General features: G+C 37.0%; 1 protein-coding gene across 1 annotated transcript in view; it reads right to left on the bottom strand.

Annotated features, from left to right (window-relative positions):
- VPS41 (VPS41 subunit of HOPS complex) overlaps nucleotides 1–26,564 on the bottom strand; it is a 105,154-nt gene that overhangs the window by 67,716 nt on the left and 10,874 nt on the right. Inside the window, 2 exon segments of the mRNA XM_040549571.1 lie at nucleotides 15,895–15,972; nucleotides 18,827–18,934. Of these exon segments, the coding sequence (XP_040405505.1) occupies nucleotides 15,895–15,972; nucleotides 18,827–18,934 (186 nt within the window).

Raw genomic sequence — 26,564 nt, 5'->3', positions numbered from 1 at the left:
TTGATCCATCACACTGCTGTTTGAAGGCTGCACAGCACACTTCGGAGATTAAATGTGTGATTGTGCTCAGGTAACCAAACAGTGCCTAGCAAGGCAAAACTTCACCACGTACATTATTTCACATTATGTACATTTTTCACATTCAAAATTGCATGTTATACTTCAGAAATGTTTGTTAAGTAGAAATTTGTTAGGAAGAAATTAAGTAGATGTGGTATTTCATGACACTGTATATAACTGGCAACTTGTTTCAAGCCTCCTGAATGCCCAATGCTTCTATTATTTATTTTTAACTTTTCTTTTTTTCACTTCCTTCCCAGCACTTTTTTCCCTGTTGCCTGCACCATACACAGAGGACACTCAGGGAAGACAAATTCATCTAAAAGCAGAGCTGCTCACTTACACAGACTTCCAGCTAATTTCCAACAGAAGACACTATGCTAGATGGTGTACACAAAGTACAGCAATCATGGAGTATTTTTTTTCCATAGCTCAAGCTGAATTGGCACTGTTGGTTACCAGCCTGTTTGCTGACTTTACCAGTCAGAACTTGCCATGCAGCTCAGAAAGTGATGATAGACCATAGACTCAATAACAGTCAAGTCTGAATATTAAATGCATTTTACGGTAAAGTTATATAGCAAGGTGAAGAACTCCAGTGCCAGGAACTTCTAGTTTGGCACTGAGTTACAATCAAGGCTATAATTTCCAGAATTATATTCCACAGTAAAGCCATTTAAGATATGTACATAAAGCTATCCAGAAAATCAGAAATAAGAGACCGCTGATAAAATTAGTGTGCTATCTAAATCCAAGGTGTTTCTCCTAGAATCAGCTCCAACTCATCCATTCAAATTAGTTATTTTTATAAATACACAGCTGCGTGCCAGCCAGCAAAGCTACTTACCATTTCAAAATTAGTCATACTTATATCCTATCAACAGCTTGTGGATAATTTTGAGATTTCAGAAAAGAGAAGCACAGACAATTTTGTGGCTTCCCCTCCCTTTCTTTTTTAAATAATAATAAATATATATAAATATATAAATATATATTAATATATATATATACATATATACATATATATACACACACATATATATGTATATATATACATATATGTATATGTATATATATACATATATATACATATATATGCAATATATAAATAAATATTTTATTTATATATTAAATATATGTGATATTAAATATATATATATATTGTGTATATATATATATATATATACACACACACATATATATAAAAATTAAATGTTACTAACTCAGCCATGGAGTTACAACTCTTTTCCTTATTTATTTGTTCTTAAAGCTTATTCCAACTTTCCCATTGAAGAGTTTAATTTGCTTGTCAAAAGGAATAGGTTTGGTTTTTAAAGCATAAGCACCCCTCCTGCAGCATCTACCTGCACACGTTGACAAAATAAGAAGAATCACTGAAGGTCAGAGAGGACACATAGCCACTAACCCACTGCCATCTGGAAGACTGATCATTTGATACAGTCTGAACTAGGAAATGCTCTGGGGTTTGGCCAGTTAGCTGTTTTAAACTTTTTTTTTTTTGAGGGGAGGAGGTAAAGGGGGAGGAAAAACCTCCAAATTTATAGGCATCATATTAAAAATAAAATAAAATAAAATAAAATAATTACAACAGTAAGGTCAAAGCATTAATCCAAAACTTAAAAAAATCCTACTCATTTATTACTCAATAATAAATATGAACTAACCTCAAATCCTATGCCATAAAAACCTGGGCACCTGTGTATAAAATTCTGAGTTGCTAACAATTAATTAGCACTACTTTGGGTAATATTTTTTTTTAACCTAATCAGGACTAGCTTTAGGCCAACCAAGGGAAAGAAAAAAAGGAAAAAAAAAACAAGAGAAAAAAAGCAAAAAGCACAAGCAAACAAAAAAAACCACCGCCAACTTCTTTTTAGTCATAAGGATACTTACAGGACTGAATAAGTAGTAGTAACGCACACAGTATCTATAAATCGACATGATTCAAGTCTGGCAATAAGGAGGATCCTGCTAGTTAGGAAGGGAGATACACTGAACTGATTAACCTGAGAACAGCTTCTGAATTTCATAAAGTGTGGAAGTTCTGGCAAAGAAGGAAGAAATGTCTTCAGCTGAATTTCCATTAGCGGCAGTTTTCTTTCTGATGGAGACATGTTTGGAATTCTCGACAACATAAGTAAGTTTGACTGTTCAAAATCAATAATGTCAAGCTGACACTACAGAACAAAAAAATGTTACCTTAATGGAAGAAAGAAAAGTTTAGGGAGAAGGAAAAAGAGCTAGCAGGGATCTTGCTCAAACAGATCTAAATACAGGCTTTTGGAAAACTCTAAATTTAAAGGAAAGGAAAATCGAGCATCTACCAACAAATGTACCTCACGCACTAATCAATTACCTAATGTAAAAATGCTTGAAATAAACGCACTTAGTATGGATTATGTCAGCTCTTCAATTAGGGCTAAATTCACGGCCACTCAGAAAGCTTCTTTTAATTGTGTTCTTTGTGGCAACTCCTTCCCCCCTGACACTCATCATCAACCCACCTTATACTATCAGTCCCCCAACGGTGAACCTGAGAAATCAATCTGCTAATGTATAATTTGTAAAGCTCCTCTGACTAACAAATGGATAATTGATTCTTTCACAAATGCTGCATCCCAATGGATATGAACTGGATGAACAAGAAACATAAGACTGGATTTCACTCCAATTCTGTGAGAAATGCAATATTTACAAGCTCGGAATCTAAACATTTTAATAGTTGCCTGTGACTTCATGCCTTTTAGCCATGGTTAGCAGGCAAGCAACAAACACATTAAGAGTGTGAAAAGCAAAGCAGTGTTCGATCATACTTGCTGCAAAGCTCGTTCTACTTCAAGAGGTTCCCAATGCTAATACAAGCCATTTATGCAGCATTTTCATCCACTCTTTAAGAAGTATTTTCAAGAACTTTCCCTAAATTAACCCAAAGATTCTTAATTATCCACCTACGCACATGCATGCGTATATACTTACCCACAGGAGAAAATCATCCCTAAGTCTTTTTTGCTGCGTTACGTTATCTACCTAACCATTCTGTAGCTGCTCTTCATACTACAGGAAAACTGTATAAACTAGAGTTTAAACTGTAATAAAAAAATAAACAAATCTGTCTCCTAAAAGTTTCTGTTTTACACTTATTCATGTGTTTCCATCTGTACAATATTCACATAAACACGTAAAACTCCAGTGTTCAGCAATACAACCTCACTTTTTAAAAAGTTAATCCACGGGAATATGAACTACTATCTTTCTGATTGTATTGTTTTCACCATTAAAATGGTGGAAATACTTCTTTCCAATGGAAGCGATTACTTCTACCATGGAGGTCTGGTGTCAAATGCTGATTTGTAAACAAACTGCCTTAGCTATTGTCGTATTTAAGCAAAGATGCTCTCTATATATAAGCCTTGCACTAGCAGGATGAGGAACTTGCTCTAAATAAAGCCTCAACTCTTCAGCTTTTACATCCATATATTAGATGTTCTATACACCACTGAATTATGAAAAACACTGTTGTTAAGGCTACTGGAAAAAAAAGAACTCAGAACATTCAGTACTTGCCTTCTCCAAGGGTATCTTTCCAATTTGAAATGATAACCTCAGCCCACCTAGAAGAAAGCCTAATTTAACTAACTGGCCAAAAAAGAACTTCTACTTTTTAAGGGCTTTTCATTTTGGGAAGTGAGAGGAGGTGACAGGAAATACAGCAAACAGTTGAAGACACTGTCAATATTTAAAAAATATTACGGTGCTGTACTGACTTATGCATAGTTTGCGTATTTGTTGAGTCTTACTAACACAATAGAGTGAAAAGGAATCCAGAAAAGCAAATTTTGATGCTATCTCATGGATTATATACAACATGGTATAAGTATGTATACACCTATGCATACATGCACATCTGAGAAACATGTAGCAAAACAAAGGTTTAAATTGAAAAGTCAGCTTTAAAAGTTACAGAACAAGCTGTTTGCCACTGTCTCCAATAGAAATAGCATATTCTGACTTTACAATATGAATTTTCATTTGCTGAAAATGTACTAATATCCACACCAAAGAGGTTTTGTTCAGCAATACTGGTAGTATTCTGATAAGTGAAGATTCCTGCTCCAGTGCTTTTCCTATAACACTCTTGAATCTGTCATTCTCCAAATGAAAAATGGGAGATTATATTGGTTAGACGAAAAGGGAGGGGGGAAGGCTGGGGAGAGTGACAAGGTCTGGGACACAGAACAATAACAACATTAACTTTTATTTTGTCTGCGGGAAGGCAAACCTTGCCTACAAAAAAGAAAGATCTCAAAAGCTTGTCGGAATGTAAGGGAATATGAGGACAAGGAATCTCTAATATACGGTCTAAGAAAGTGAGAAAGACCAAAAAGCCTACAGTGATTTCAATATTTTCCACATCAGTGAATCCCTTAATCTTGTTTGTCAACTACAGGGACTAAGCAAAAATACATCCAAAGAGAAAAATTAACAAGGGATCTCCCTAAACCTGTAGTAGTTGCTAGATAATCAGAATGCTCATCTAGGAATGACCAAGCTATGATTGAAAACAAATCTATACTGAAAGCCTATACCTCCTCCTAGCCACATTTAACTGTTAGCTAATTCCTGACAGATCCAAAACAGAATCTCATTTCTCTTAAAACACTGGTGTGTAAAGCTGTGTCCTTCTGGGAGCTTTGTGCCATGGCAAACAAATTACTCCCTTTTCCTCCTCTCCCCAGGTCCCCTTCACAACCACTGTGTAACTGCAAGGCCTCAAAGATGAAATGTCCTAAGCCTGCCTCTACTTCACTGTCGCTATCTCTGTAGTAAAGCATCTGAGAATATGGAACAATATTCCCCAGCACACACTTATGGGGGGGGCTGAAGTAAGAGTTGATGTTGGGGAGCCGAGTAAGGGCTGCAGGCGATAACTACGTATACGTGCCTCAGACAACGCAGCACATGGTGGGAGAAGACTATTCCATGCCACCTGGAGGCTCACCTCACTGATTTCTCTAACTGCTTTCTTTTCAGAATGGCTCCCCAAGCACTGCGAACTTGGAGAACTCATCACGGAACATCAGCTTCCACACAGGCTACTGCGTTATAAATTGGGCTTTGGAGAACAATACCAAAAAAATGTATATAAATCTCTGAGGATCAAACTTAGTGGGGCACTTTCACAGGCTGTTTTTAATAGAAAAACACCAGCACCGTCATTAACGCACTTAACAGGATTTTGTAGAATTTTAGAAGTGCGAAGTTTGAGATTTTTCTCCATTTCTTGATAAACCACAGTTGAAAGAAGTGACTGATGAGAGAGGCCAACCAGGTCATACAGTGCATGTTCTTGTCAGGACAGGTTTGCTTTAGAGATTATTTTATTGGTGCTTTGACCAAACAACTTTTAAAGAAGCAATGAGGCTCTTTACTGTCCTTTTCAGGGGTCATTCATTGTTTTGCCAGCATCACTTCCAGGAAGGTTTTCACCACAGCCATGACAATCCCCCTCCCTGACATAACACAGAACAGAGGACACGACCACAGGGCACCCAGCATCCCTGCTTTTCCACATGCCCATTACAAAGCTATTACCCTTGCCACAACCACATAGTTTTCATCCTTCTATCAGCTCCTGCAATGAAAAACTGCACTAAGTTTTTTTTTTCCAGTTATTTTAGCCTGCCAACCATCCTACTATAAATGATGATCCCAGTCCAGTATCTACTGAAACCAGTGAAAAGATCTCCCACTGACTCAATCACAGAACACAAATAATATGAAGGAAGAACTCCCTTTCCTGACTGAAAAAAAGACATAGCTAGTCACATCCTTGGCACTGTTGAATATTACACTGGGTGATCAATGCTGAAGTTCAGCCAATAGCTAAAATTGAAGTGACATTTTTCCACATTGATAACATCCAGTTATCAACACTTGTACAGAGCTGTCTGCAAGAATAAATACATTTCTCGATTACTGAAAGCATTCTATTCTCTTCGGACACCAACTCGGAAACTTCGTTTATTTGCAGTTGTGTCATTTGAGCAAGTCTCACAAACCTGGCAGAGAGATCCTCAAAAATGATCAATTTTGGGTTTTGGATTCTTGAAAGGATCCTAAAAAATTCTGCAAATCAAAAAGATGGGGGGAGAGGGAGGAGAGTACTCACACAAGTAGAAACTATTAATCTTGAAGTGCCCTGTAACTTACTATAAGTGGCAAATCATATGCAGTATTCTTACTGTGTCAGTAAGATAGGGAAAGCTAAATGTGAAGATGAATTGATCCTGTGCAACTTCCACATGGCATTTGCATATAAAGAGGCTCTATTTCAATACCAGCAAGTGTAGACATCCTTGCTTATAATAAGCTTTATTTAATGTAGGTCCAAAAACACAAGCAGATTCATTCATTCTTCCATCTTTAATCTGCTCACATTTCAAAGCTCCTATCTTCAAGAACTGCCAAGGCCTGTAGCAATTACAGATTTCTGTTCTGAGTCAGGGTTGCAATGCTGAACACAAAACCAGCAGATTTCTAAAATTTCTTAATCTTTTACTTATTTCTCTGTGCCACAGGACTGTGAGTGGAACTAGCTTCCTCATCAGCGTCACAATAGAGATGATCAGCTTTTAAGTAGCTACTTTTGTCAACAAGCAATATGAGGGCATTAACACCCAAGACCAGTGAAATCTGGACTGTCCATATGTAGCATTCCATCAGGAGTGCAACAAAAACTACTATACACTGTCATGTCTGTTAAAGCAAGTTGGTCTCATCCTTTAGATGTGAGTCTTCATTAGATTTACAAAGTTCATTATCAACAATATCTTACCCCCTGTGGGAAAAAAAGGCTTAGTTTTGCCTTCATGTTTTGTTCATCATATTATGCCCCTGTTATGTCATTCTATGTTTTAAGTAGTGTTGCATTTTTATTGTTAACAGAAACAAAGGGCTGCAGCTCTATCATTAATGTCAACTTATATAAAAAACATCGTCCTCCAGAACTCAGTTGCTTTGGACTTTCTAACTACGAAAACATTTTCTAATGCAAATAATATTTTATTAATGCCAGAACTCTGAATAATTCTGACAAGCAAACTGCTATTATTTTTTATATGTGCATGCAAGTGCCTGCCTTCGGTGTACACAAAAATGTCATTCAGGTATAATACGCCATTTAACAAAAGGAGAACAGCTCTAGGAATCAGCAGTATACCAGCTTCTTCGAAGGCAAACCTTTCCATATCCTTCCTATGCTTTTAAAGGTTGTGAGGATTTAGAAGACACATCTGTGTTACCTGAAACTAGCTGTTTCATTGCTGATAATAAAAACTCTAGAGCAACTTGGCCCAGTAGTCTAGCAGCATATCAACAAAGAGGACTTGGGGAGGGTTATGAGACAGATGTGGCACAATATGCTTTTGAGATGACTGGAAAAAGGAATAGACAAAGCACTGAACATATGCCTTTGGCCGGTAAAAATCACCTGATCAAACTTGGTCAAGTTCCTAGTAGGGCACAGACATCCCCAATGGCTGAGAATCTGAGGTTTCTTCCGAGAGAGAGAACAACCTAGTCTTGCCAGGAACAAAGTCACTGGAAGGCACAGAAAAGTACAAATACTCTATATTAACAGTTGTTTGAAATATACTGGCACTCTTCTGAGGGTTTCTTTTAGGTGCCAATTACGCTCTAGTAAAATAATACTCTGCTTAAATCTGATATGAAAAAATAATTCTGTTTATGGTTGTTTCTTTAACGGTTATGTGCATGGTTATGTCCTTCAAATCAGAAGCTATGCTTCTGTGTTATTCTTAAAAGCAAATAAACATTGTTGCTTAATTGTCAAATTGTGGTGTGTAGGGAAATTTAAAACAAAAAAAGCCAGTAATAGTTGCAAAGAAAATGAATTTTCTAAATAATCACAAGATACAAAATGCAGTATACATTCAAGCAACAAATGTTACCAAACCAGGATGGTGAAAGAGTTCAGGAAAAAAATAAAAAAACAACTAAACAAAAAGAATTTTTTTAATGTTTCTGCATAATGTCACAAGTAATTTTGTTTGAAAATGCCACATGTAAATACACTTAGCAGAATTACAGTAGGTCTTCTATTTGATCTTTCATAAAAATAGATTCAGAGTTCCTGCAAGGTCTGATGAAAAAAACAAAAATACATTGAAAACTTTGCCCTTTGGTTGACCAACAGGCTACATTAAAGGCTATAGAATTAATGTTCTAAATGTCTAGCATTCTCCCATAATGAGATATCTTCCCCTACAATTTTCCAGATATTAAAGATTTATTTGAGAAAGCCCACAGAGCAGGATAGAATGCTACTAAATCAACAGAAACTGACTTGTTTGCTATCTCTAGATGACCGTGACAAAACAGTATTCAGTAACAGCCCTTTACCTCATTAAAGAGCGACATTAACAAACTCGTTCTGAAATCAGTGACATTGAGGAGGGCTTCTAAGGTACCTGAACATAGCACCTTAAGAGTTGGTCATGACATATGACTGACAGACAACAAAATATCCACTCTGAAGAAAAGTGATGGATATTAAAGAACAAAAAGGAAACTTCTTCCTATGCTTCTATGTCAAGAAAAAAACAAACAAACAAACAAAACAAACAGAAAAAACAACATGCATTTTAAGAGTAATGAAGTTATAGAAAGACATTCAGCCTAAGGATGGGGTTGACATCCTTCTCAAAAGAAGGTATATGGACATCATAGCTGCTAGTGAAAAGTCAAAGAAGGAAAGAAATGACTGCAGTCCCAAAAACAGCTGATGAAGTACACAAGCTTTATAATTTTAACAGAAATTAAATATACAGCATAGAGATTACTGTTTGTGACTACACAAGCCTATGTTTGACTTGTACAAGCTAACCTCATTTAAAAAACAAGTGTCTGGACCACGCAAGATCTTCTGTCGCCGAACCTATACTCCCAATTAAACTTTTTACATTACTCTGCATTAAGCTACAGCTATTACAAGTTACAAGCTTGAAAGAATAATTGAAGGCAATAGCCATCTTTCCTTCAGTTTTGAGCTTATAAAAATTAACTGTATATGACACAACTGAAACATTTAATATTTCACCCAGACACCAAGCAATATATCTAGTAATAACAAATAATTTCCACATCGACCTGATCTATTTATTCAAGTAAAAATTCAACCAACACTCCACTCAAGGTAAGAGGGATACACTGGATAAAAGGTGATGTGCAAAACTTCTACAAGACATTTTTTGTTTCAACCTTGTTGAGGGAAGGGAACATCCCGCTCTGAGCTGGTGCAACCTCACCTTGAGCGCTGCATGCGGTTTTTGGTGCCACAATATAAGAAGGACATAAAACTAATAGAGAGCATCTGAAGAAGGGCAACAATGATGGTGAAGGGTCTAGAGGGCAAGACATACGAGAAGCAGCTGAGGTCCCTTGGTTTGTTCAGCCCAGAGCAGAGCAGGCTGAGGGGAGGCCTCATGGCGGCCTGCAGCTCCCTCACGAGGGGAGCGGAGGGGCAGGCGCTGAGCTCTGCTCTCTGGGGACAGCGACAGGACCTGAGGGAACGGCATGGAGCTGGGACAGGGGAGGGTCAGGCTGGATATCTGGAAACGGTTCTTCACAGAGAGGGTGGTTGTGCACTGGAACAGACTCCCCAGGGAACTGGTCACGGCACTGAGCCTGCTGGAGTTCAAGAAGCATTTGGACAATGCTCTGAGGCATATGTTTTGATTTTATGTAGTCCTGTGGGGAGCCAGGATTCGGAGTCAATGATCCTTGTGGGTCCCTTCCAACTCCAGATATTCTGTGATTTGTCATACAAGAAACTTTTATAGACCTAGAAAATAACGGGTCTGATACCACAACTTCACCCAGTCAAAATAACTCACTTCTCATCAAATGACAGACATGCAGGTACACTATGACTCCTGCTAAGGAAGGGTCCTAATATTCAGTAGCATCATAGTTCCCATTGAAAACACTCCAGATTACAAACAACCTGGAGTGGTTTGTAGGCACAATAACAGGAAAACATCATAATACACACTTTCCAACCCTTTATAAGATCCAAAATTACAGACTCAAAGGCCATGCAAGTTACTCCCACAACTACTATAAAGAAAACCTCTGGACTCCCACAACTACTGTAGAAAGCTCTGAACTTCCAAATAATCTACAGCTAAAATGAAAAGACAGGTAGACAGAAACAGAAGGAAGGCTATTATATTGGGTGTAGACATCCAAGTCTTAAAAGCAAAACTCTGAAGAATGTCACTTTTCTCCAGTTTTCCCACTGGGCTGAGCTAGGGGTTAAACTCAAAGCACTGAAGCCATGGGACCACACCACCAACTTGGCTGGTAGGTCCCACAGAGGGGAAGGACGCTTCCCTGCATAGACACACTTTGCTATCAGAACATAAATTTTTTACTTCATTTTATTGGAGCCCACATTTATAGCAGCATGCCTTTTTTTTTTTTTTTAAACAAATAGCAGGATTTTAGCTTCAAATTTAACAGGCACACTGACACACTGCAAATACTAACACAGAGCTACCCAGATCTTTACTCTAAATTCCATTGCTTCGTTTCATTTCCCGACTAAGTCTTTTTTCATAGTCTGACAGTGACAACTAAAATGATGTAGTTAAAGTAATAAACAGGGAATTTTAAGTAGCATGTCAAAATAAGTGACATTTATATCATCTTAGTCTTAAACTCTCATGTAAAGTTCCATTCAAAACAACTTCTTCATTATACAATCAAATGCTAAAAGTTACCTCCCCCATTGAAAGATGCTGCATTATCTCTCTCAACAGTTAGTGGATTTTGCATCAATTCCAGCAACAGCATTCAGTGCTCGGCAACTGCTGCTTCTTCATTAGCAAATATGGTTTTCTTGTTAGCAATTAAACTCTTTCAAAAGCCTGTCAAGCCAACAGAAACCTCTGACATCTGTTTGCAACTTTCTGAGGTATCAGCAACACCAACAAGCCATTGATTCATCTTTAAGCAAGCAACACTCTTGCTCCACAAGCTGCAAGTGCTGTAACTTTCTAAAGTCTAAGGACAATAATATTACAGCTGAAGGAACTCCTCTTTGAATTTTCAAGGTAGCAGAGAGGACCTGGTGATTTTGAATTTCTGACACTCTGATTAAAACAACAAAGAAATAATTAGTACTACCCAATGGGAAACAATTAGAAAAAAAAATTGAGTTCAGGAAAAAAAAAAATCTGCAAAAAATGGGCCTCTACTTAATTGTTTCATTCTCTCTTTCTGAAATTCCAGCACTCTTGAACAGCTCACAAATTTTGCATGTAAAGACTACTTCAACTTCTTTGCACTAATAGAAGCTTTAAAATGCTATTTACATTTGTTTTCTAGGCTCATGCATCATCTTTGAAGCACCTCTGATGCATTAAACATTTAAATCCTCCCCTACTCGTAAAATAGGCTGCGTTTCCACTCCTTACAGAGTATCACTGGCACCAGCCAAGACTTCTTACAGTTTTTGCTTTAAGTTTGATGTTTATTAGAAGACTAGAACGGGGACAGGTTTTCTTGCCCTTTAGAAGGTTTTTGATTTGTTACTTAACTAAACATGTTTGTACGGCTTTCTTCATACCTACAAGTCTTTAATCCACAACATGTCAGTTGAAGCAATAATTATATTAATAAATTGTAGACAGTCTAAGAGGAAAAGAAAGATGGAGAGGCATTTGGAATTAACATGCTGTGAATCAGTCCTGCATCATCCTTTGTCAGTGGCATTAGCAGGCTTCCCCCTCCCCTTTCTTGTTGCCTTTAGTAATAATTTTCAGTGCATTTGACACATTTCATCTCACTCAATGCACTGAACCCTAATACAACAGAACACCAGTTTGTCAAACATACGTTATTTGAGGATGCATATCAGTTAATCTTAGGCGGCTGACATTGTCAAAGACAGCTACACTGGTGAGAGCTAAAAACACACTAAGCAAGGAGGAAAGGAGATCATGCAAGGATCACAAGTGTGGCCATTGAGATACCAGCACCACCGAAGGCAACCCCCACAAATTCCTGTCTCATAATTCTCCCCAAACAGTTTCAAAACAAACACTTTCACTTTTGTTGGTAAGAGGAGTTGCAAACCTGAAAAGACTAGTAGTCCACCTGGTACGGATCCAGCATCAGGTATTTTAAGAGCAGGATGAAAGAAAGACTGTTCTGAAGACTTCTTAGCCATTGAGGTTAGTTTCACAGAAGCCTCAGTGAATTTTATGGGTCAAAATAGAGCACACAAATAAATCTTTGCAACACTAGAAACAGTATTTGTAATTCAGCATCAAAACAATGTGGGTATTCTAAGGACACTACAGGATGAAGTTCTAAAAGATTTCTTCAAAAAATAACCAGAGTATTAAAGTAGCAGAACTTACATGGCTGCCAGGCTTTACATTTTAGTGTTTCTTGCACGATGTTTTTTTGTTTTTGTTTTTTTTTTAATTAATTCAAACTTCAACAGGAAGGTCATCATCCAGAAACTGACCATCTTAAAGATTCTGCAACATACCTGTCAGTTTTCTCTCTCAAAGTTCACAGGAACTGAAGACATGATAAAGTAATTATGCTGTAAGTCCTCTGAGATCAGTCTCTATTTCTGTGTCACAATTTGGATCAAATCCAAATGTGAGCCAATATAAAACACAACTGACTTCTCATAAAAACAAAATTCATATTTGTTCAACTTCCAAGCCCATGAACATGGTTATTTGAGATTAACAGAGAGAAATGGAAAATCGAGAAGACTAAAACAGAAGTAATATTTTCTACATCTATATAACTTTTTGGGGGGATGGAAGGGGAACATTCTTATGTCTCCCTCTCTATGGTACAGTTTTACTTAACTATGGCCAAAGCAAAATCACCAAGACTCAAACATGAAACATATCTACACCATTGTTAAAAGGAACACTTAAGATCACCCATAAAAAAAAAATCCCTCTCTTAATTCTGGTTTATTTCACATACTGACAGTATCTGGAATCTAGTGACTTAAAGTTTCACCTGTAAGGTTTGTTTTCCCTATTTACACATTTAACAGACTGAGATGTATAGAAAAGTAATTTTTGTTTTTACCTTGGCTTAAAAAAAACACAAACTGAGTAAGGCTCAAATGCAGAGCAATTCCTTGAATTACATAACTGATTTCTTCTAGATGGAAGGCTTCACATTACTACCTTATTATTTCTGCCATCCCATAAGGCAGAAAACATCTGCTAAATGGAATCTTTCAAAATGCAAAACTTGTAAAATTCACTCCCAAGGAATACTGTGCACTGCAAATAATTCAAGATGTTGCCTACTCTCTAAGAAGAGACTATTTTAGTTACTTGGAACAATTTTTAAATGCTACTGATTTCCAGAAATTCTCTGGAAATCTTTCTCCTATTTAGAACTTCAAATCTTTCTCCTATTTGCTACTTCAAGGTAGAATCACACCAGCTATTCAGCAGTAGAAGCACTTCTCAGAGGGAACTTGCTCATTCCGGACTCAATGAAGAACCAGAGAATATGTAACCAGAGAAAATACTCTTTGTCACAGAGAATTTACAAGAGAATGTTTTGCATCTATAGGAGTTCAAGAAGTAGCTTGCTTCTTTTCAAGAGAAATGTAGGTTTTCTTTGCGATTCAACACACAGCAATGCTCTAACGCATAGACAGGCTGTTCTGTTCAACAACATCCAGTAGATCCAAATAAAAGATTTTCTGTAAAAGCCAAGTGCTTCTTGATCAAAATTAATTTTCTTCAAATTAAAAAAAAAAAGCACCCTTTCCACCTGATCCGTGTTATAATTTATCTGTTGCACAGAGGACTTGTACCATTACAAAGAAAAGACATACTAAGAAGAGACAAATAAACATTTTCTTCCTATTCTTCATCTTGAAAAGCAGCTTTTAATCAAAAAATATTGTTAAAAAAAGAAATCATTGCCATCTCTATAAGAAGGCGCAGCACAAAAATCTTTAGCTTGAAGCCAGGAAAAGTCTGGAAAACATGTAAAAACATAAAAGTTATAGAGTAGAAAGTGGTTTATATGGCCTAACCTTAACTCCATCATAAGAAATGACCCTCCCAGCAGCCACTGGTAGGACTTTAATAATAAAGAAAAGCAAAGGAAGGAATAGCAGATTGGAGTGAATGGTGTAAAGAGGATGCAGGGATTTTGTTTTACAATTTTTAATAGACACTAAGATCCCTTATGACTTGCTGTACACCTAGGCAATGCCCCACATCTTTACACAGAAAGATGAGGATTTCACCTTTAGGAACCAGTGTGGGAGAAGGCGGCCTTGGTCATGCACCTAAAAGAAAGATGACAGTACTACAAATGAACTCTTCCAAGTGCCTGACCTAGAGAGGAATGAATACACGTCTAAGACGTTTAATGCCTGTCTCCAGAGAAAATCTCCACTTCATTTGAGCAAGTCTTTGAGTCAAGTCATTTGCTTCAGCAACAGAAGCAAAGAATTTGTGTGTGCTTTACTCTGGTCTTTCCCAAAGAGATTACTCTAAAGAGAAAGAAACTGCATCTTTAGCAAGTAGCATACATGTAATCTAATTGGTACTAGAAGGCAGACACAAAAAGCCTTTCCTCTTTTGAAATGCAGTCAGCATCTCTTCTGTAGGGCCAAGGAACATAAAATGCTAAAAGAAATAGGAGAACATCATTAGCTTGACTTTTATTAATACCCAGGAAGGTCGCTGTTAATCTGACTGTTGTTATCTATAAAAATTTCTCCAAAGGTTGTGCCTAGGAGACTGGGTTTTGGCTGAGACTTTTTTCCCCTTGCACAACAATTGTGTAATTAGATTTTTCAAAAATATAAACAAAACCTTTCACCCCTCCCATGCAGCTAGCTGTGTCAGCTTTAGAACATACGTTGTCTCTGCAAACATGCCAATGTCTTGCCATGGATACTCTGACAAGGGCTGACATTGCTATGAAAAACTGATGCTTGGTTACCAGATTTTGTGACAATACCAGAAAGGGAAAAAAAATAAAGATTTAAAATTGCTAATCCCCTTCCTCCCACCCTCATGGAGAACGGAGAGATTGAAAAAGAAGTATTAAATATGTAAGATTGAAAATAATAAAATAATAATAAAAGAACAGAAAAATCAACAAATATGCACAATTAAAAGAAACGTTTAACATTCTGAAACACAATTTTAAATTGAGCATTTCATTCATCCTCTAATATCAGGAACCAAAATAAAAAAAGTCTGCCTCTTCTCCTTCAATCAATACACTCCCTTAAGAGTCCAAGCTTCAAAACATTCACATAAAATATTAGCGTTATATATTTGCAGTAGATAAACTGAACTAGCAAGGCAATCAATCAATTTTCAATTACTTGTGGCAAGTAGATAAGACGATAGTGTACACACTAACAACTGACAATAGTCACCTAATGAGCAGGCTCAAACCTTATGGAAGTCACAAGCCTCTGGGGGTCCATAATTAATAATAACCATTAACAATCATAAATATGTATTTCCTCTTCTGTCTTCACCAAGAAAGTTTATTACATGTAAACTGAGATGTCCTCATCACAAAACCATCCAGTGCAACTTCTTTCAAGGACCACAAAATGTCTCTTGTTTTATGGGGGACAGGGGGTGCATAATTCATGAAATGCATTAGCAAAATTTCAGGTGTAGCAAAAGCATTAATTTATTACTTAGTACATCACATCATTTTATATCCCAGTAGATGTGTTCCAAATAATGCCATACTTACAACGTCAAACTTCTGTGTGATGTTCCCCTGGACATCAAGTAAATAAACTTTGCCATAATGCGTTCCCAGTGCCAAAAACTGTAAAAGAAACAGATAGATTATACAAAGAGAAGACACCATAACCAGAACTACAGCATTGCTAAATGAACTCCAGGATGTTTAGCAGATTAATGATTAGCAGCACTCAGAAGAAAAAAAAATAACTTCTATAGACAAAGCTTATTTTAACTGCACCTAAAGAATAAAACAGGGCTTCCAGCCCATATTACTGTGATAGTGCAAGTTAGCTGTCAGAATGAGTCATGAGGACCCTCATCTACTGACAACTAATGGTGTGTCTGCAGTCCGTACACACTGCCTGATGGACTGTGGCAGCAAATTAAAAATGCAGTGTGAAAGCAAGGACTAACACACAGACCTGAAACAGTTCTGGGCTCCCTTCCACAGCTTTCTTTCAATTGCAGTGGTTTCCTTTGGGCTTTATTTTAAATTTTCCTTCATCATTAACACAAAACAAACCATTGAAACACAGGAAAAGGCCACTGGTAAAATACTGCTGGATTATAGAAGGTCTCTTGCTGCATTTAAGCACAGAGATAACCACCGGGTTTGCTTTCTTTCACATAGTAACACTTCTATGTCGAGCACTCTGAAGATAAATAATGCTTCTCCTTGGCAATCTCAGGGGTTTCATTCTAAAAATACGTAACAAAATAAAGAAATCTCCACACGAATACATACAACCACAAACTTATTTTGATACAAACAAGACTGCAATTGATTCTGAGAGATCTGCTGTTAATTGAACCATGTGAACTACTCCTAAGTAGTACCGAAGTTCTTCCTTTTCTGTTTGATTTATGACAGAGGTTTCTTTTATTCCCCCCCTCCTTTTCAGCATTACTTAAATAGTCTAGGCTCCTCAATTCTCTGTATTTCACTGCATGCGAGCATGCTTCATTGCAACCTATAATGAAATGCTCAAATTTACAGGCACTGCTAAGCGTGTCAGTCAGGCAGCACAATCTTTAAAAAATAACCTTACAGAAAGTCAAGGTTTAAAAGGATTTATCAAAATGGAATTGCTTAAAATGAAATTTCAGTTCAGGCACTTAAAATATGAAGCTACATTAAAAGGAGTCAAAAAAGGGAAAGAAGGGGTTCATTAGAAATTCATCCCCTGCAATGCCTTTCACTCCTGCAAGGTTGCCTTTTTTCAGGAAGAAAAAAGTCCCCCGGGTAAAAAAATCAATACTGGTTAATAAAACATCAGGTGTGCAGACATAACTAGGTATGACTATTCCACTGCACAGGCCTGCTTGAATGCACCAGGTGCCATGACGATTAGTCATCCAGTGCAGACAGCAAGCCTGGTGAAAATATGATGCTTTAGCAGTGAAAAGAAAAGAAAATAATAATAATTCTGGGTGGAAATTAGTCGGAATACGGATTCCTAGCAAAGTTAAAGTGCTTTAATCAGAGACATACTTTACATAGCACTATGTCATTTTGTTAATAATTAGTCTTTAGCAGGGCTTTTCCCGTTTTAGCAGGAAAACAAAAAAAATCTAACCAAAGAACACCCTCACAAAACCTATGACCCACCTTCATTCTTCAGCTCCCTGCTGTAAGAGACATATTCCTAAAAGACTCTGGCACCTACCTTCTAACCATATTGATCCTTCTTATAAATAGTGTATCTAGTTTGCTGGAACACTAAAAGTGTTGGGATCCTTAAACAGCTTTCCAGTATTGTCACTCTTTGTGACACCACAGTTAAAGCTGTATCTATGCACTTCCTTACAGAAAAATCCTGTTTATTTCTTGGCTTTCAAAATTTACCTGAAGCTCAGAAAGGTAAGGCAAACAGGTCACAGACCAGGATGAAATGCTTGCCAATTTTCAAAATATCCGTTTAATTCTAAGTTGCCAAAAACATTTTAAAAAGACTTATTGTTTTCATTCCCACAGTTAAAATACACGCTTCATCTTAAGAGCCTCTTGAGCCATGGCAACAGTCCTTTGAGTAAAAGAAACACAGCACAAGTCAATCTAAAAATATAGCCAAATAATAGAGATAGATGCCTCAACAATAACCGTTAAGGAGCTGTTACTGGCTGTGAAAGATTATACATTCAGAAAACAGCAATTATGTTTTACATACTAATAGTTACTTGACAAATCATTAACTCATACTTTCAGATGTTCTTTAGCATTCTTCAATATTTTAAAAATGCTCTCCAATATTTATAAAAGACAAGAAAACAAAGCAATTGCTTTAATCAAAGAAACAGCTGAAGTTTCTTCACTGCAAGAACAAAGAAACAATTCTTAGTAAAATTTATTTATTTTTCATTGTCAATCCCATTCTCCCATTCATTCTTGTACATCTGAAACTTTAGTTTAGTATTAAAGCATTAAAAAAAAAAGATTAAAAAAGCATTGTAATTCCTTTCCTTCACACTGTATTAACAGAAACTCAGCCATCTACCACAGCTGGATAAATACTAAGCTGGCCCTTGGCATTATCAAGTCTGTTTTCAGGGATTCAGGCTGTATAAATAAGCATAATATATGACATATTATATGACAATTTCTTTTCTGAGATAAAGGGAATTTGGGACTTTATCTCAACTGTAGTTCATGGTACTGTCCATAATTAAAATCTAGTGAGCATTTCCCAGTAGCTTATGTAAACATTGCATCTAACAAATTACTGCACCTTGAATTCTCACCTCATTTTCCTACTGAGAAAGGAGGGGCTGTTCAACACAGGCTTACCATGAATTTTGTTTATATTATTGTTGGCTTGCACTGCACCTCTAGATTTGGCAGTACTTCTACAGAGAAATATACTGGTGCATTATAAGCACAGATAAAATACATAAAACCCAAGCAGAAGAACTATCTCTGCCACAAAATAGCATGATACCTTTTCATGCACCGTCATGCAGCTGGCTGCATCCTTCTGTAGAATTTCAGTCACTCCATTAGAAAGCCGTTCATACTTCAGCTTAGGCTCTTCTTCACTCTCATCTTCCTACATTTTTAAAAGCACAAGGAAAAAACGAACAAACAAAAAAAATTAGAAGTTCATTTTAAATACCAAGAAATTTACAGATACCCCACAACTGTCACACAGCACCAGGCGAAGATGGATCACCATCGTATCTTAACAACAGCCATTACAACCAAAAGCCAAACTTTCACATTTTTGTCATTCCAGAAGGTTTGGGTTGTGCTTTATTTTTGTTGTTGATTACTCTTTTCACTCCAAAGTTCTGAGCGCAAACAAAGACTGTTTAACAGCATATCAATTGAGCTGCATTGTAAGAGGCACTTAGTTAATATCTAAAAAGCAGGAAAAGATGTATGTGTGTACTTTGTTCCATAAAGTTAGTCATTCCCAATTCAGAAGAAAAATATAAATGGCAGGAGGGTTGGAACTGGATGATCTTTAAGGTCCTTTCCAACCCAAGCCATTCTATGATTCTGTGATGATTCTATGATATGGAAAAATGGATGATAAAATAACGTGTGCCGCTATAGCCACATTTAACTCTAAGCTGAAGCATGCAGGTTACAAAAAACTTCAGGACCTTTACAAGATGCTGCACCTCTGTAGGAAGGGTAGGGGCAAAACACTGTGAACAAAAATAAACAGAATCCACTAGGAATAAGTTAATTGTACAAAACATACCAGTGGGTTTATGTTCAAAACAAGAAATATAAATATGTTGTTGCAAAACTGTCTGGGAAAAAGATCCAGACACAGTATGTTGTTATGGATCACCTATATCATCTGCAGTAAATCCCAAAGCTTTCCTTTTTTTTTTTTTTTCCCAAACATGTTAGGTATTATCACCAATCACTACCTAGATGCAAAGACAATGGCATACTGTGAACAAAGAGGAGACTGAGCTAAAAACCACAAGGAACGAACTCACTGCTCACAAAACACCCACCATGCTTATCTCCTAAGGAAAGGAAATCCAAGGTGCAAAATAGGACTCTGGTCATTGGCATCTACCTGTAACAGATGGTCTACAGCAGTACAAGGCCAGAGAGAGATTTCATAACCTTCAATAAGCCTCAGTTAATACTACACATGCCTAGACATACAAAACCCATATATATACCTTGGTTCTCACTGGGAAAAAGTATATACCTTTCCTAATAATCTCCTACACACACTGCCAGTTCTAATGAATGCATCAACATGGAGTGTATTTCACACACAAAACATTCCTTTCATTCCTAAACTACCAAAATACACCAATGAGTGCTTTAGGAAAGCAGATCCCTTACTTCCCACCAACCACTGGTTTCCATTTCCTAGAACAGAAAATAAAAATGCACTGTGGCAGCCTATGGCAGAAGAAGTCTATTTGTGCTATGTTTTATTGTAGCTAATGATCTGAAAAGTAAAGGTGGAAAAAGAGAGACATTAATAAAAATATTTTAAGTTGCCTTTGGAGTAGCAAAGCCAGTCTTTCCCGTTTACCATGTGTGCTACCACCGCACACGTTAATAAACACATACCCTCGTACAAACCATATAAAAGCCATACAGACTAATGGAAACATTCAATATTCGGCATCCTGCTTATAGAAATACACTGCAAAGAGAAGATCTTTTAATATGTTATTCCAGAGTTTTGTGACAGAATACAAATGAGATTAATATAGGGATGTCAGCAGTCCATGACGTAGCAGTCTGAAGTGAGGTGTCAAAATGTCCACCAAGAAACAATTTTATTCAGTAAAGCCCAACACTGAACAAAGTTGTTACTAGACAGAATGACAATGTCAAATTACAGGGCTCTATATAAATCAGCCAAATTACTTGTGTCCACAGATCCTTAATAAATGACTGCAGTGGAGCAGAAGGAGGTAATGTCAAAGAAACAGGAGTACAGGGAGTGGAAGGAATATGCGTCTGTTTTACAGCAATTAATGCATTATTGCATTTTATACATTGCTTACAAAGATTACACTTGAAATGCATGGGTAATCTCTGAATAAATTCATAAAAGTCAAAATTGAACTCCAGTCATCTAGTTTTCATAAGATCCCGCATGTTGCCTAAGTCTGGACATCAAATGTGCAACCAACGTGAAAAGTTAATTCTAGTCTCTTCAGTCGTTTGCATAAAAGCATTCATCCATGGACCATTAGATAAAGTTACTGTAAATAAGTTTTGCCTGTCTTATTTATGAGTGAAAACTAAGTAACTTTGCCTGCACATGCATATACAAAAAATATATACTTTCAGAAGTCAGTGCACTGAAGCATTCTGCCAGGCTTCAAGAAAAAGTAAATAAAATGAAAACTTCAAATATAAGGCACAATGATGTACCCATTTCACACTTTCTTGACAGGTATCTTTTATGTTAAGTAAAAGTCAAGCTAAAAGGTGAATTGAAATGTGTGTGTGGAAGGGGGAACTTTGCTGTAAACACAGTGAAACGAAAAAGATGATTTGCAAAATTGCAAGATTTCCCTATTGCTTCAGACCCTACATTATGCACTAAATGCATTTGATGATCCCTTCTTCAGAGTATCAGAGTTTAATCATTTTCAAGGTATTTTTCTATCAGGAAAAGCTGTTATGCAGTCTGAACTTCTAAGGTAAACACAACCCAGTGTTAATAAAAAGCAAATCAATAATTTTTGTTAAATTTTAATAATCCTGAAAACCTACAAATAAAACCATCAGCAGCCTGAGTTGAGATGACAGTTAGCTGTGTTTCTATGACAACCTGGAGGAATTGTACAAGTCCTGACTCGCAGCAAAGCTGCGATATAAACAGTGACATTTACCCCAGACAAGAAAACTCACAGCTTCCTTTTTTTTTAAAAAAAAAAAAAGAAAACAAAAAAATAAAAATCAATTTCTCAACTAACATGGATTTTTACTAAGTGTATGGCACTTTTAATTAAAGAGAAGTCCTTTAAACCATCCTAGAGGAATCTAAACATTTGAAAATAAATTTTCTAGCACTGCTTCTTGTACCACCGCTGAACACTTCCTTCCATACAGCCTGCCTAAAAAAAAAAAACACAACACAAAACCACTGAATTCTGAAATTCTTGTCAAATGTATTGAGAGAAAAAGAAATATATACTCTACAAGATGTTTAAAGTAGTCCACAGATGGCAGCTTTCAATTCTGAAAATGAAGAAGACCCACAGAGCTGACAAGAGGAAGCTACCCTTGGGTAGGTTTAAAATAAATAATAACCACTTTTCAACCACAGGAATGCTAATTTGAAACTCATTTTCCATTTATTTTTCTCTTTGCCTGTTACTGCTGAAGCCAAGAGTAAAATTGCTCAAAACACACAACAAAGAACTTGCTCCAGGTATCCATAAGTATTTCCCACTGAAAGACACGTTCTAACCAGCCGGGGAGACCAATATACATCCCTTCCTATTGAGGGCTCTCATTTGTCACTGCTGAGCTCCTGAAATGAACACAAAATGAACACAAACTCCCCTTCGTGCTCCTACCACCCCGTGGGGACAAAGCTCACTACCACATCCTCCTCAGGAAGAGACCAACTCAACCAAAGGGCACTGCAAATGTGCAATATGCTCTCCAAAGGCCGATTTCACTGCGAGGAAGCTCATTTGCCTTACTAAATGCAAGTTCGTGGCCTTCTTCAGGTATTCTGGCCCTGCCTTTCCTAGTCTGGAAGCAGGCACAACCGCAGTGAAATCACGAGTCGAAAACCAATCCACATAAATTGGTCCTTGCAAAGTCAATTTCCAGCAAGAACCTGTGGGCAGCTCCTGGAGTTATTCCATTAGCCCACATTTGCTCCTGTAGCAGTGGATCTGCCCACAGGACAGTCTGTCACATGAAGTACATGCTCTACTGATTGTGGATACTCTAATTATGTTACGGGCATTGACAGCGAAGTGTCATCTTTCCTGCACAATTTGTCCTCTAAGTTTTTCAAAGCCTTTCTGGAAATAAACGGTGCATACATTATAAGGCAAGTGCCATTCATCTTTGCTCACACGTTGTCCATCCAGTTCCAGATAGATCCCCACTTACTGGAGGTGGTCACCCCAGCATTGTTTACGCTTTCAAGTTTTGACCCTGCAAAGCATTTAAACTCAAATGGAAAAAATACCTGAGCTAATCACTCCTGGGATTTCAAGGGGGCTACGCTCGCATCCTACTGCAACAAACCCTGGTGTCACAGGTCTTAAGAGGACATGTCTTGAAGAAATGAAGAAAAGAGAAAAAAAAAAGAAAAAAAATGCCAGCTCATTTTCATACTTTCTTTCAAATTCATCTCTGTTTGAGAAACTGTAAGAAAACTGTTAAATTGGCTCACTTTCTCCCAGCTTAGAAGCCATTAAAAATGCTCTGCTGCCCAAGTACAAAAACAACATTTCTTGACATTTAATGTAGGCCAGATCTGTGGAAAGCCATGTAGAACCAACTAAGAAATTATTTTTTCCTTCCAAAAACAATTATCACTCAGAAGAAAAAAAATAAACTAGTTCCAGTTTCAGAATTAATTAATTGATGAACTATGTGAAAATCTTGAACTAAACCAAAGAAATTAACACAGTTTATTTTGGGATTGAAATTAAGGTTCATAGAGCACCCTCTGTTATGCAAAAAATAAACGCTTCCTTTGTGTGTTGCTGATGGTAGGTTCACTTATTAAAGAAATCCAACAACAAATAAAATACGTAAAAAGACTTCTAGTCCCAGAACACAGTCTCCATGGAGAATTACTTAATTCTCTAAATGTAAAGAAGCACAAAGTGCAGCAACATTTCCAGCAGCACTCTGTTATCAAGATCACCAATTACCTTCGCAGACAAACCAAGGCTCTCTCAACAACTTCTTGACTTGATCCAGAAGAGAAAAATGTCCAACTGTTAGCTTTTTATGGAAGTGGTGTCTTAACTGGAGGGTTAGATTTTTATTTTAAAGTTTTATTTTGGAAGGTCTCTGAGAGGTGCACCACTTTTAAGACAACAGAGTCCTGAGCCCTCATGAGCCCGAGGAAATACAACCCAGCCTCCACTAACCACCCATTTGCAAGACATGGGAATATGGCTAGTGAATTAAATAATCCAGCAAAAGCCTGCTGCAAGTCAGCACATCACACGGGAGCAGCACATGATGTACCACACGCAGGAGGTTTAATATTCTTAAAGCAGTTTTCAAAATTATTAAAAGACAAGTTGTAACAAATTGCTAATGTCTGTTGATGGATTTAAGGAATAACATCGTAATGTTGCTACACAGTTTGTATATCCCTTCAACTTCCAGCCCAGATGACCTCTTAAAATAGTTTGGGTTTCGTTTATTTGAGAACATGGCAATGAATAAAACCTCCTAATTTTAAAGTACTAAATGGTTTATCATGCTCGTAATTTTAAGTATGATAACACCTTGGTTATAATTGTGATGGGGATAAATCAACTTTCTCCCTCCTCCTCATTACATTCCCATTTACTAGGCGCAAAACAGTCTTCATAAATGCTACTCTCACTTTATGCCTGCTGGTATCAGGTTATTACCTGTACTTTAAAGACAAGAGGTAAGAGGTAAAAACTTTGAACACATATATTAAATCTGAATCGGTGCATAATCTATTTGATATCAGAAGGGATCGAAGAATATTTCTGGAAAGTTGTTCACTTTCCTCCACCCCAAAATCCAACATGCTTTTTGTTTCCCTGCAGTAGATCCAATTAACCTTATCTGATATTAACACAGGTGGCATTCAGCATGTATACTAGCAAAGCCCTGCTCTTCTTCATGATTTGGAAAGATCACTTTATTTGAAAATCATGACCAGTTCTGGTCAGAAATGGGAAGAGGAAGGAGGTTTGGTCTGGAAAGTCTTAGAAGTCGGACTTCTTCCATTGGACCATCCGACTTCTTTAGCGTTTGTCTCTGTCACCACAATATTTGAAGGAAGGCTCCCACAAAATAAAACGTTTTCACCACTCCTGTCACGGAAGTCATAAAAGCCCATACCCAAACTCGGGTTTCTTCTCAAAATCAGTGTTTAGGTCCCAGTTACTGTGAAGAATCATTTAAGGAAAATCATTATTTCTAATAAAAAGAGCTGAAAATTCACAACACAAATAGTTCCTACCATTTGTGTTTCATTATTGTAAAAACAGAACTGTGTCACTACTTGGTATAATGAAGAAACACAAACTGCCAACCAGAAGCCCATTCATTCCTAGCAAGGTAAAACCTCATAGTTATAAATTAAAGATCTTCAAGTAGATCTGGCTGTATTTGCTTTTCAAACAGATCCCTGTGTCCTGAAATGATGCAACACTTCACTTTATTTGCAAGGAAGCATCTCAAACATCACCGTCCCAGCTGCTCATTTCTATATTTCACCTCCTTTTAAAAGAAAAAGTAAAATCCAAAAGCAAAACCAGAAGAGAGCTCTCCATCCTCCACTGTTTTGGGACCTATATCCACTTGTGCTGAAAAAACAAGTGACATTGAGCCAACAAAGAGAATTATACTAGAAGAATATACACCTATTGCATAGTGCAGCTTCATCGTTACTCTTTCTCCATCGCTAGGATTTGATTTCCAGACTTCTGTTCTTTTCTCAGTGATAAAGAGACTACCCATGCTATTTTCAGGATTAGGATCCTGACTCAATTTCTCTCAATGCAATCAAATCTCTACCACTAGAAGGATGCTAAGAAAAACTCAGACTAAGGCCTTTAACCTCCAAAAGCTCAGTTTGTTAGGTAATAAAGGAACTAGAACAAAATTTCATTGCAAGTTGTTGTCTTATTTATTGTGCCAAATTTAAATATTGTGTGCTTAACCAGACTCTGTGGAGGTCAAAAGTGACTAAGAAAATTCAAACCTCTTTTCCTCTGAAACTCCAATATTGAAAAGTTTGTTCCCACAAAGAGCTGAATCAGACAAAACCTGAAAAGACAAGTTTCCTTTAAAAAATGAGCCAAATTATACAATTACTGATCTGAAGTGACAAACTGGTTAGTAATATCAATAAAGAAACAAATTACTGAGGTGGGCAAGGGGTACATAATTATCTTTATAAAACCTTGCTTATTTACTTCAATTTTGTGGAACACTTGTATGACAGTGCAAAATACAGCAGCCTGTGCACTTTTAACAGTATTTAAACACAGGTTCTGTGAGAATTAGTTTAGAATAAATGCTAATATCACTCAGAATAAATAAATAAATCCATCTGTTTAGCTATACAATTACTTTCTATTCCATATCCATTGCTACACAAAACAACAAAATGACACAAAGACTGAAATTTCTAAACCATGAAGTCACACTTGTAACTTGAGGTGCTAACAAACATTTTCCTCTAGTTCTCTGGTGAAAATACAGTAATGCTAGCTCAGCGAAGGAAGTGAAGTGAATAACCTCCCATCCAGTTCCTTTATGATTCCTCTTACACAAATCGCCAATACCTTCCCAGTATCTGGCTGTAAAATTGGCAAACATGGATTACGATATTAAAATTTCACACAGCTGTTTTCTGTTCTTCCCATGCATTTTCTACAGGGATTTATCTAATCCCTCAACCTCTTTGGAAAAATACAGATATCCACCAGGAGCAAGGAATTACGATGATACGACTGCCTGTGAATATGTATCAAAACAGGCTGCATTCA

The sequence above is a fragment of the Cygnus olor genome, chromosome 2 (assembly GCF_009769625.2).
Source record: "Cygnus olor isolate bCygOlo1 chromosome 2, bCygOlo1.pri.v2, whole genome shotgun sequence".
Lineage (NCBI taxonomy): Eukaryota > Metazoa > Chordata > Aves > Anseriformes > Anatidae > Cygnus > Cygnus olor.
This window is presented reverse-complemented; position numbering and strand designations above follow the sequence as displayed.